Here is an 11,795-nt window from a genome sequence, read left to right on the forward strand (position 1 = left end):
GCCATTTTATTAATTTCATGTCAAACCACCTATATATGGTTGGACAAAAATGTTAAAACGGCTGTTTTCGACTAGCCGTACGGCCGCCGTAGAACAAATGTGACCAAGGTATTAGTGTCGAAAGTCTTTTCAGTTTGGAGAAGCCTCCAAGATGTAAGGTTTGATCCTGCTCACTTGCAAAAGGGGTTAGGTCCATTTTCATCAAATTTGATTTTTTTTTTATGTATTAATGCATAGATTCTTAGTAGCTCTATAAGATGATACCAAAGAAAAGTTGAAATTCCCATTAAAAAGTAAACAAAAATCACTCTTTTTTTAAGGGGTTAGGTCCATTTATGTTAGGTTGCAAAAGGGGTTAGGTCCGCAAATAGTTTTTTTGGTAAAGAATATTTTTAACAATATGAAGACTGGTACATTTCTTTTATACACAATATAGTACATCATGACAATTTAGTTTCTCTTAAGAATATTGCAATAAGTGAGAATAAAAACATGATTTTTCTTGGAATGGTCAAAAGTGGACCTAACCCCTTTTGCAACCAAACTCTTCAGATATAAATTAGTTATTTCTGTGAATCACTTGTCCACACTTCCTGTAAAAAAAGATTATTCACCAATCTCAATCATAAATGAAGTCAATATTGGTTTTCAATTTTTCTATCCCAAAAATATAAATCATTCGGCAAAAGAGACATTTTCTTCAGTTGCCTTTCTCAACTCCTACATGTACTTTCCGCTCACTGAACGAACATCCGATTAGCATGAATTGAATTACTTTAATAACGAGGAGGAAAGGGAGATGATGTTATTGTGATTGGTAATGAATGTGCATCCGATTGGATAATGTTAACTTAATATCTTCTCCTCCTCCCCGTCAGACTTGCCACAGGTGCTCTCGTTATACCCCATCAGCTATTACAACAACAAATTTCACAATTGTCGCTCCAATTACATGCATTACAGGCAATACAAGTTAGAAGCCCAGGGCCAGTATTTAATTCTGACCACTGATCGACTAAGTACGGAAATTTATTATACTCATTCAGATCACTTTTTAAAGTATTTTGCTTTCAAGCCAAATACATCCTAATAACCATTATATACCTCAAATCATGGAAAATGCCTCAAATGAGGGAATTTTAATAGGCCCTAAAGTCGAAAACACGGTAGTCAGTCAGACTCTGTTTCTGTTATATTGTGATCCATATCAAAATACATCCATTGAATGACTGGTTATGGTGGTATTAGTGAGTTTTGTATTATTGTTTTTATACTGAAAACACATGTAATTCACTGCAACAACTTAGAAAAATGCGAAACTGGGAATGGATTTAAAAAATTATCAGGGAATTTTTCAAACTTCATCAGGGGAAAATCAGGGAATTTTATTTTCTTGAAAAACTGGGAACCCTGATGATTAGAAAAAATAGACAACTAAACAGTGAAGATGATTACGTAAGCAGAATACTGAATAAAATACTCCCTGAAAACTGAAATCCAGCCCAGGTATTTTGGAAGGACTGCGCAGGGCTACTTCCTTTGAGCGTGCTCTGCGCTTGCTGGTGAGGAGTATACACTCATAAATGCCAAGAATTTAATTATAGGTGGCTGTCATTTGGCGACCACTGTTCATCGACAGGGAATCATCTAGTGTTTTATTACCTATTAATATTGATAGCTTGGGTGCCATATGCTGTCCAAAATATGGCAAAAGAACAATGATGTTATGAATCATAGTCGCTTACTCTTTAAAGGTAAAAGACAGTAATTGCAGCAAATATTTATTTCATGAGAAAGTCATTTAGATAAAGGTTAATTGTCAAAATAATTTCAGACATCTAGATCTGGTACATAAATGTAAAACTTATCTTTGTAAAATCATGAAATCTTAGCTCAAAATTGATATTTCTGATGATCACTTACACAGAAAAGCACATGTTGGGCAGCGCTTTGATATTGCTTTGAAAATACCCGACATTTGACGGAATCCCATACTTACTTTGCTCATTTCTCACCATTTATGCATTTTCTTCCAGAGCTACATGTATTTGGCAAATATTTTCTATTATACAAATTCTTTGGTGTTAATTTCATTGGATTCTTTTCAAATGCATTTTTAGATCGTTACCACAATTCTTCATTAAAGGCTTCGGGTCTTAAGAGTTTTGATATTTTCTTCATAAATGTAGTTTCAAAGGCAAAAAGAAAAGAAATACAGTTATGTTTATGTAGCATCCAATACAAATGTTTATGAATGTGCAGTAGAGGTACATGTATTTTGGATCAGTGGTCAAGTGTCCGGGCTATTCGACATTTTGGGTCCAGTGTTCAAACCCCATTGCAGCAATCATGTCCATTGGCAAGGCATTTATCTACCTTTGTCACTCTCCACCCATGTGTAGATAATTCCTTGCTAAAATACCTGAAGCTGTGCTAAAGATAATGTAATCATAATGCAGTGCTTTTGTATTAAAAACTGTAAATTTGCTGGGTTTTTTTTTATAAAGTGAAATAAAATTCCTCCAAGAGATCTTGATAATATCAGCATAATGATTTTTTTTTATTCTTTTGTTTTTCTTTCGCTCTTTCACAAAAGTTTTCATGAAAGTGTGCTGGACTGTGCTGCTTCCTTTATCAGGAATACTGCAATGAAGGCACTATATGACTACGTTCTCATTACCGCCCTAAAACTAGTTTACTAAAAACTAGCTTAACGTGTGATGAGAACGGTCGAAGCGGTCTTGGAAGCGATCTTCCAAACCAGTTCAGGAAACCACCTCGCGATGTAGTTTTCGAGATTGATTTGCCTCGTTAAACTGGTTTTAGCATAAGTTGAGGACACGACTGTTCTTCGGGAAGCGATTTTCGCACATATTGAGCACACTGCTCCACACACTGTGTGGGAGTGTCTAGAATGTCTATGCTGCGGTTTCGAATTTCGCGCAAAACATGTAACCCTCACTGAGAGCGTTCCCAGAGCAACAAGGCCACTTTGTGTAAATTGATTTTGAAAACACTTTAGTGTGCTCAAGAGGGAACGTGAGCAGAGCGATCTTCCAAACTGGTTTCCTGAAACGCTTTTGAGTAAACTAGTCAGGAAGAGAACGGTGGCTTTTAGGAAGTATAATGAAATGATGTTTATGTCTTTTCATTGCGCCTCTCTTGCATGATTTTGTCCATTATGAAAATAAAAGGATTGCTAATGAAAGCCCGCTTGTTCATTTCCGTTGAGAAAGGCGTGGCTCTGACCAGGTGCCTGATAACTTTCTCTTTTTATGCCCCCCCCCCACCTTCAATGGTCAAGGGATAATGCAGAGGAAGTTTTCAATCCATCTGGATAATCCATAAAGATCAATGCTAGTATTAAAAATAAACTTAAAGATTTTATTTTTGTTATACAGATTGAGGGTCAAACTGACCGCGTGAGGCCACTTGAGGCAATAACAATTCAAGATCACTATTTGTGGCATTTATGATGTGTATTGGAAAAGAAATTTAAAGTTCTTTCCTTGGCAGGATTTATCAAGTTTTCTTTATATCAATGGCCCACACTTCTACACAAAGTAGGCCCTATTTATAATCACACAATGGATTTCTAATTTGCTCTTGTTTGGGAAAGAAAGGGTATTAGCTTCCATTGTGAAATGTGAAAGTATTTGAGGTCACCTTTTCACAAAAATAATCAGATTCTACCCTCCCCCCCCCCCTTCATCAGTGCCCATTCAGCCGATATTGATGTGGGGTGGAATATTGTGACTTTCAAAAGTCTCCCTCTATATTTCGCTTTGGGATAGGTATGGATGGAACAAATTGAACATCTTATACCCCTTTCATAAACCCAATTAAAATGAATTAGGCGGCTAATAGCAGCATAATTTGGTCGTAAAATTGGAGGAGGACAAGAGTTATCCGCATTACTCTGATGCTGCTATTATCCGCATAATAGCGGCATCGGGATAAGATTTTGAGTTTATGAACGCATTTCCAAATAATGCGGATAATTGCCATGGTGCGGTCACAAGGTCACCCTTTTCCAACACAACCGCATCGGAGGGGGCGTGTCCAGTTGTCATGGCGATTATCCGCCTTTTTCAGGACGGGCGCTCGTAAAAATAATGCGGCTTATTTTCGGAGTTTATGAATGCAATTTTTATTGAATTATCCGCATTACTCTTAGGCGGCTAATTGGAGGATAGGTTTATGAAAAGGGTATAACTCTATCTGTATATTGATTTGATTTCTGTTTGTGGCGTGATGGTCAAGGTGACCACATGAGGCCATTCTATCAGGTGTTTTTGATGATTCCTTGCAACATTGACATGATGTTTTAGTTTGACCATGGCATTCTATGAAGAATAGAGAATAGATAAAAATATAGGCCTAGGTCAGATATATATGTATATACTGTTAATGATATCAATTGGTCAACCTTGTCCTAGGCTGGAATACTGTGCTTATTCTTTTGATCTATGATTTCCTTTTTTACGCCTTGCCCAATTGGTGAGTCAGATGCAGCAACACTATGATAATACTTAATGTATTATCTTTAAAACCATTGCAATAATTACTTTTATGTTTACATGTATTAAAATATGTTGTATAAAGAAAGATAGTACCCCCCCAAAAAAAAAAAAAGTGAAGTATAATATTATGAATTAATGAATAAAATTCATTTGTAATTAAATAAGATAAATCAATAAATAACTGATAAGGTATATTAATGCATCATAATCATGACTATTCAGAATTCATCCCATTCATATTGTGTAATTAATAATTGTTACTAGTTTAGGGGGTTAGGCCTACATTAGGCAAACCAACAAAGTGACAAATAGCTTTGCAGCAGGAAGCAGATTTTTTTTAATCACTGCTTTGTAATAAATCAAACAAACTAACCTTGATAGATATGTTAGCAAATCTACTAACAAAATACTTTAAAGTATTAGATAGTTTGCTGAGTAATCAGACTCTTGATATGCATGGGACACTCCTCCCTGAAACAGTTTAGAGTAGAAAAACAATTCTTACATATGTCTTATGACATTTGTCAATGTCTTTTCAAGAAATCAAGAATTTGTAAACAAGTTTGCGAAGTGATTAAGCATTGTGTTAACTGAGTTTTGATTGGAAAGATTAATGAGTTGGTGCTCTTCAGGAGTAGATTGAGGGGATGTATCATCCACTTGGTCTTCACACATTTGGTCTAATTTAATAGTCTAACACCACATGGAATAAACTCATTTGGACTGCTATCAGTTTTGTACAATTACCAATTGGTTTGAACATCTTTTGGTCTAAAACTCACTTGGTCTACTGCCATTTAGTCTAGTGCCTAGATCTAATATCCCCTTTGTCAACTTTTTTTTAAATTTTGCTCTTGGTCAAAATGAAAACTTGGTCCTTACATAGGGAATGCTAGAAGTAAGCTCTCAAGGAAGAGACTTTCTTCTAATATTTGGTAATCATGAATTTTCCCATTTTTTCAGGATCGAGAATGAATTATTTTGTTAAAGATCATGGAATAAAGAGACTCTCTTTGTATTTTTCAATCGTTTTATCATAAATATTCCCTCAACCTTTAAAACATCCTCCCCCATGAACCCTCTACTTCCAACGAGGAAGGGAAGCCCTCACCAATTATAAACTTCACCTGTTGAGTGGTTGTTTGGCATGTACGTGGGCTATTCTTCAGCGCTGTCTACTAATTAAGAGGGAATGAACTCGGCAAACATGGGGTGTATTTTTAGCCTCGGTGTGGTATTTTCCAAGTCATGGGTTTCCTTTTATGATCTTCACCCCTGAATTAGAAGATTACAGAACGCCTTTTCCCTTTCTCATTCATCAACATAGCATGGATCCTAGTCTGCTGTGCAAACCCTTCACTCGAGTTCAGGGTCTGAATGTGCAGCCTACTCATGCCTTGTGTACTGAAGGCCCTCTGAGTGCTAGTCTTTTTTTGCGTGGAGACACACTTGTTGATCAAAGTTTCAATCAGGGTTTGTGTCTGCAGACTACATGCATCCTGGGGATTATTCTCATGAATCAAATAGCTAGTGATTTTCACTGACTATTGTTATAAGCTACCAAAATCCTTGCATCTGATTGGCTCTGAACAAGTTTGTTGTTGCAAATCACTGACAAGGTACTTTGTAAAAGTGTCCCGGAGTCTGGGGTAATAGTAACCTAGGGTTGTGTTCAATAACATTTCTCAAGAAAGGATCAGTAAAGCAAGTCGCAAATCAAATGCAAACACGAAACATGATTACTTGAGAAGAGCATGATTTCAAGTACAATGTTAAGTGATGGTATTGGTGTTGAGAGCTTGAAAAATCTCTTGAACCAAGCTCCAACACTGAGCTGGGTTCATTTATAAGTATGATACCAATCACGTTATTATTACCGTTTGACTTCTCACTCAGGGAAAAAAATCACAGGCGCTTGGGTCGATTTGGCCCTCAAAATGTTTTCAAAAAACCTGAATTTATAAAAAGAAACAGCCTTAAAAATTCCCTACTCACTGCAATGTTGCAGGTTTGGGCAGAAGGTTGTGAAAACCAGCCCTCGAAGATAAAATACCTGTATTTATTTTCTGCCCGGTCTCAGTTCTCTGCTGCGCTACTGATCACTGCAACTTCAGGCGAGAAGCCTTGATGACGAAAGTGAAATCGGGGAGAAATTTCAGTGATATTTCATCATAAAGAATACAAATCTAAAATAACGTCAAAAATCTGACACATCCATGGTTCCGCAGAATATTCTTTAAAGACACATTTTTTCTTAATGTTTGATATTCACGTTTGAAAACTTCATTTATGACTGACTAGAAATCTATTGAACACAACTGCCTTGGAAGTCCTATAAAGCTTCTTGCAAACCTTGTTTCTAGGGTAAAAACATACCGATAGAACACAGCCTAGGTGATATCATTTTATAGACCGCTGGTGTATATTTAGGTTTTAAAAACTACATGGCATCAGCACTGAATGTCAGGGTTATTCTCGTTATGCATGCAGTATCAAGGGAGAAAATAACTTCAGGGAATTCAATGATAATGTCCCATGTAATTTACTCTTGTTAATTTCCTAAGATATTCCAGGTAAACGCTGACATTTTCTGTATGTATATATTGTGTTGGTATTTTGTGGGTTGTCTGGGGTATATACATATATATTTAAGTCCAATGACCAAGCATTCTGAAAGTATAGAAAGAACAAATTTAAGACTAAGAAAATAGGCACATGAAGGAATCTAATATTCTTAACCATATTTTCATTTTCTCTGTTATATCACCTCCTTTTCTGTATTATTGACCTATATATGGCTGTTCATTGTTGACAATATTTGTTTTGAAAATGGAATAAAATAAAAATCACAATAATAGTTTAATATTTGTACAATGGTGTCTTCAGTCATAGTCTCTCTTTCTCTTTATGTCCTAAACATTCTTTTTCAGAGATGATTTCTTATTACCGATATACAGTTTATGTGTTTCTCGAGGTCCCTCCACTTTGAGGAGGGCTTCAGATTTTTTCTTTTATCTGCATTACCGTTAATCATAATTACATGTATTTGACCAGTGTATTGGCTCAGTTGGTAAGAGCATCTGTCTCACAAACGGGAGGTTGGGGGTTCGAACCCTGGCTGCGTCAGACCAAAAGAAGTTAAAAGATGGGAGCTGCTGCTACCCTATTTGACGTTCAACTATCAAAGGAATAGAGACTCGTCGATCTGGCGCTGCACAGCAACTGCTGGGCCCACAATCAATTGGGCAAAGCAATTTTTCGGAGTATTTCATTTCATGTTTATGTTGAACAATAAAAATATGGATTTATTTATTAACTATTTCAGAATGAGTTATACATGTATGCTTTGTATTCAATTGATTTGTGGAAAAATGAATGAAATTAATTTTTTTATGATGAATTGACATGCTGATGTAAAATATCTCAATCATAACTGATTATTCATCTCTTTTTTTTCTTTCTCTGTCTTTTAACTTTCCTTACAGCTGAAGGGAGCAGTGACTAGTCTAGCTCTCAGCCAGGATCACATCGTTTCAGCCTCCAGTGACGGCACAGTGAAGTTCTGGAACAAAGACTTTTCCAAACAGGTAAATATGTGAAGTAACAGAGTAATTCAAAACCATCTCATCTGAACAAATTGGTGATCTAATCAAGGGAATACTCTCTAGTCTGCAATCTCAGACTCATATTTGACACTTTTAACAAATGATATCATGTCTAGGGTAGAGACTAGACCTCCAGTGGTACAAGCAGTCACAGTACAAGAGCAAATCTAGTCTCCCAATTACAGACTTTGCATAATGTGTGATGCAAAAACCAAAAAAATCTGGGCCTTCAGACTAAATACTGCAACTAGGAATTTTCCATCAAATTTTTTTTCTTAAAATTTCCAAGTGAAGAACAGAGTTATTACAGCAGGGAAAAGTTAGTTTCATATCTCTTTTATTTTTTTTTAGTACATTTATGTGTGAAATAGAAACTTGTGAGATTTTTCTGCTTGTGGTGTAAAAAAAGTTGTATTTACTGAGGAGTTGCTGATTTTGCTTGATCTTTGTCATAACTGGAGGTGAGTGTTGCAGTGTCAAGGAATAAAAGATAACTTGTGATTAGATTACGACAAGGAGTATCTGCTTACTATATTCCACATCTTTACTACAAATCGTTTCGTACTTCATATCCGTGACCCTAAAGTATACATCAGCCATTTTACCTTTTAGGTTAAGCCTCCAAGTAGGCCTACAGTTCTGATCCCTAATCTCGGCTATGGTCTTAAAGAATTTGGTGATCTGATTCAACCTTGTCGATGTATGACTGATACCTCCCACTGAACTTTACTTCTTATTAATATCAGAAAGAAATGTATAAAACTCAGTGGGTTGAATTAGTCATTTGTTCTCACATTGGAGCTTTGTTCTTTAGGCCTATTCTGAGTGAACTTTCTTAAAATGTTGTCCAACTTAAGAAGCAATATATCAATCTTTGCTCATAAGCTGGATCATATTAGCTTCTTGATACAGTTAGTCATTTCTTTAGCTTTTATCTTTTTCTTTTTAATATTTAGTAAAATCTTTGAAATAAAATAAACAAGTTTGTGACTAATTCTCATCAGAAGGCAAATATATAGACCTTAAAGGGGGAAAGAAGGAAAGAAATTGTGGAAATGAGAAAATTCATGAAATAGATAGAGAGGGAGGTAGACAGACCAACACAAAGAAAATGTGTAAAGAAAGAAATAATTTTTAGAGATAATTAATATTACGGTATGGGCCACAGCAAGAAACTCTTTAGATCCTGACTATGATAAAAAATGAAAATCTAAAGATACGGAGAAACTGATGAAAACAGACAATAATATAATGCAACTAAAGATTAAATTGTAAATTGGAGCAGAAATGCTGTAGAATGGGAAGGAGACTGGAGTATCAGCCAATAGTTAGATGAAGATAAGACAGATGGAGTGAAGGATTGAGTAGAAGGGAGGGAAGAGGGGTGTAATCTTGGGATGCTTGCCAAGCCAAGTCATCAACCCCAGGACTAACCACTAACTCTTCAGAGTGTAAAATCTATATTGCTTGACCTTTGGGGAATATTAGAAGAAAACAAGGACCCATGTCCTCTCTCTCATCAGTGTCTGAGAGGATAAGGCCCTTCGATCCTTGGGGTATGATAGAAGTTACACATAACAAGACTCTTCTCCAGGACTACACCTCCCCCTCTCCTATAAAGGCCCTTAACAAAGTAAAATTCTAAGTGAAATACTAAAAAATCAATAATTGAATACTGGCCCAGGACTGCCAACTACCACACCCCCACACCTGTAAGACCCTTCAATCCGTCTGCGGATGAATGAATAAAAAGTAACAATCAGATATAAGCTCTAAAAAAGATTGAAATGAAAGATATTTTAGAAGTACATGTAAATGGACCCTCGCTTGAGAAGTATGGGTACATGAACTAGTTACACAAACTTTTTTAGAATAAAAAAAAATGTTATATTTTTATTATATAGTCTATTTCTCTTACATTCTTTTTTAATGAAACTAGTCTGAAATTTGCAGAAAAGTATTCTTAAAGTGTTATTGTAGACCTCGGAGGTATCTGTTCCTTCTTATTGAGCTATGTTATCTCTACACGATCTGACATCTTGTCTTTGTTAGAATGGTTGTATCTGACAGTTAAGATGTGTTTTTCTCTTGGCACGAAAGCTCGGGTTTAGATTAGGCTGGATAGGAGCTAAGGATAGGAGCTAGTTCCTTGATGGGCGCTCATGCACAGGGGGTGTGTTTCATGAAACAAAGTAGTCAGTAATATGCATTAACTACTGTTATAAGCTACTGAAATCCTTGCATCTGATTGGCTCAGATCTACTTAGTCATTGAAAATCACTAACAGGATGCCTCATGAAACTTTCCCATGATTTGTCCGTAGGGGATGTGCGAAAATAAAGATTGCCCTTCCTGAGACTTGATTGAAAGGCATGCAGGCATCCATGAGTGTTTCATCTTCCAGCCCACCAGACTTCCCAAAGTGAAACCAAACCTCTTCGATTTTATTTCCTTACAGATCTCTAAACACTTCCTCCATATAGATCAGTGCCGGCCACACAAATATGTTGTTAGCCTAACAGTCATCCCAGTCACATCTTTCGGATCGTTCAGTCAAAACATTTATTTCAATGCATTGTTGCAACTTTAGGCATCGCTGCCACATTACCGGTTGTAACAGGGCCTCTGTTAGCACATTGTTAGCGCTAACAACGTTTCTGTGCGGTCAGTACAGATGCTTATTTGTTGAGAAAGGAATGTGACCTAATCAATGAAGTGATTTCTTTTCTCTCTGTTTTAAGGTTTCTCACAGGCATTTTAAGGAAAATTTAAATTAAGACCTCCTGTCTATAGAGACCACCTTTTACAGATTCCTTTCTTGAATGTTCTTTGTTTTGTACATTGCCATTTTTAATTTACTCTTTTAATTCCTCCATGGTTAAGAGCTAGAAGGTTGTTGCTTTGACATAAGGATTTGGGCATTATTGAATGGATTATTATGTTGTAGACTACCGCTCATGTACCCGGAACTTTCTATTTTCTGCAATTATATTCTTTTATTGTCTGTACATTTTTTTTAACTCCAATTATCCTGCTCAAATGTAAGGATCAGTCTAGCTTTTTTTTTAACCAGGCTATTTGGAAAAAAATTGACTGCCTGCCAGAAATTATTTTGTCAAAATTTGTATTAATTCACAATAAAACATGTGAGACAAAGTAACATTTCTGACTGGCATTCAACACAGTGGTGTTATTTTTAACCTTGAATTCATGTTTTTTATCAATTTTCTTTAGAAAATCTAGTTTTCTGTTGACAGCCTTGTCTGTGGTCCATGTGTTAATCATCTTCTTGTTGTTCCTGTGTATTCCCCATCCTTCTTTCTACTTCAAACAGGGAATTGGTTTATATTTATATCGGAAGTACTCCTCTCAATACAGATGTAGATGCCATATGTCTAATGATTAAAGATGGATTTCAAGGTCAGAAATTTGGCTTTAGAGTATAGCCTCCCATGTCTGTGGACCAGGCAAGGATGTCAAAATTCAGTCTTTGAGGTTTCATTTTGTCATCTTTGAATAATTAAGTAACAATGAAGTAGAAATAATGTTCCCTTTTTACTTTTCATTTACTGATTTGACAACATTCTCTTGAAAATGAAAAAAAGGTCTCATTTACACCCTCCTACATGTTCTCCTTCACCTATTAAAGTCAGATGCTTTCCATGTT

The 11,795-nt window shown here is 36.0% G+C and overlaps 1 protein-coding gene across 1 annotated transcript in view; it reads left to right on the forward strand.

Annotated features, from left to right (window-relative positions):
- Positions 1–11,534, forward strand: part of LOC121412153 (telomerase protein component 1-like) — an 82,510-nt gene extending 70,976 nt beyond the window's left edge. Inside the window, 2 exon segments of the mRNA XM_041605059.1 lie at positions 8,009–8,110; positions 11,463–11,534. Coding sequence (XP_041460993.1) covers positions 8,009–8,110; positions 11,463–11,534 — 174 coding nt within the window.
- The last annotated feature ends 261 nt before the right edge of the window (positions 11,535–11,795 follow it).

The sequence above is a fragment of the Lytechinus variegatus genome, chromosome 3 (assembly GCF_018143015.1).
Source record: "Lytechinus variegatus isolate NC3 chromosome 3, Lvar_3.0, whole genome shotgun sequence".
Taxonomy (NCBI): domain Eukaryota; kingdom Metazoa; phylum Echinodermata; class Echinoidea; order Temnopleuroida; family Toxopneustidae; genus Lytechinus; species Lytechinus variegatus.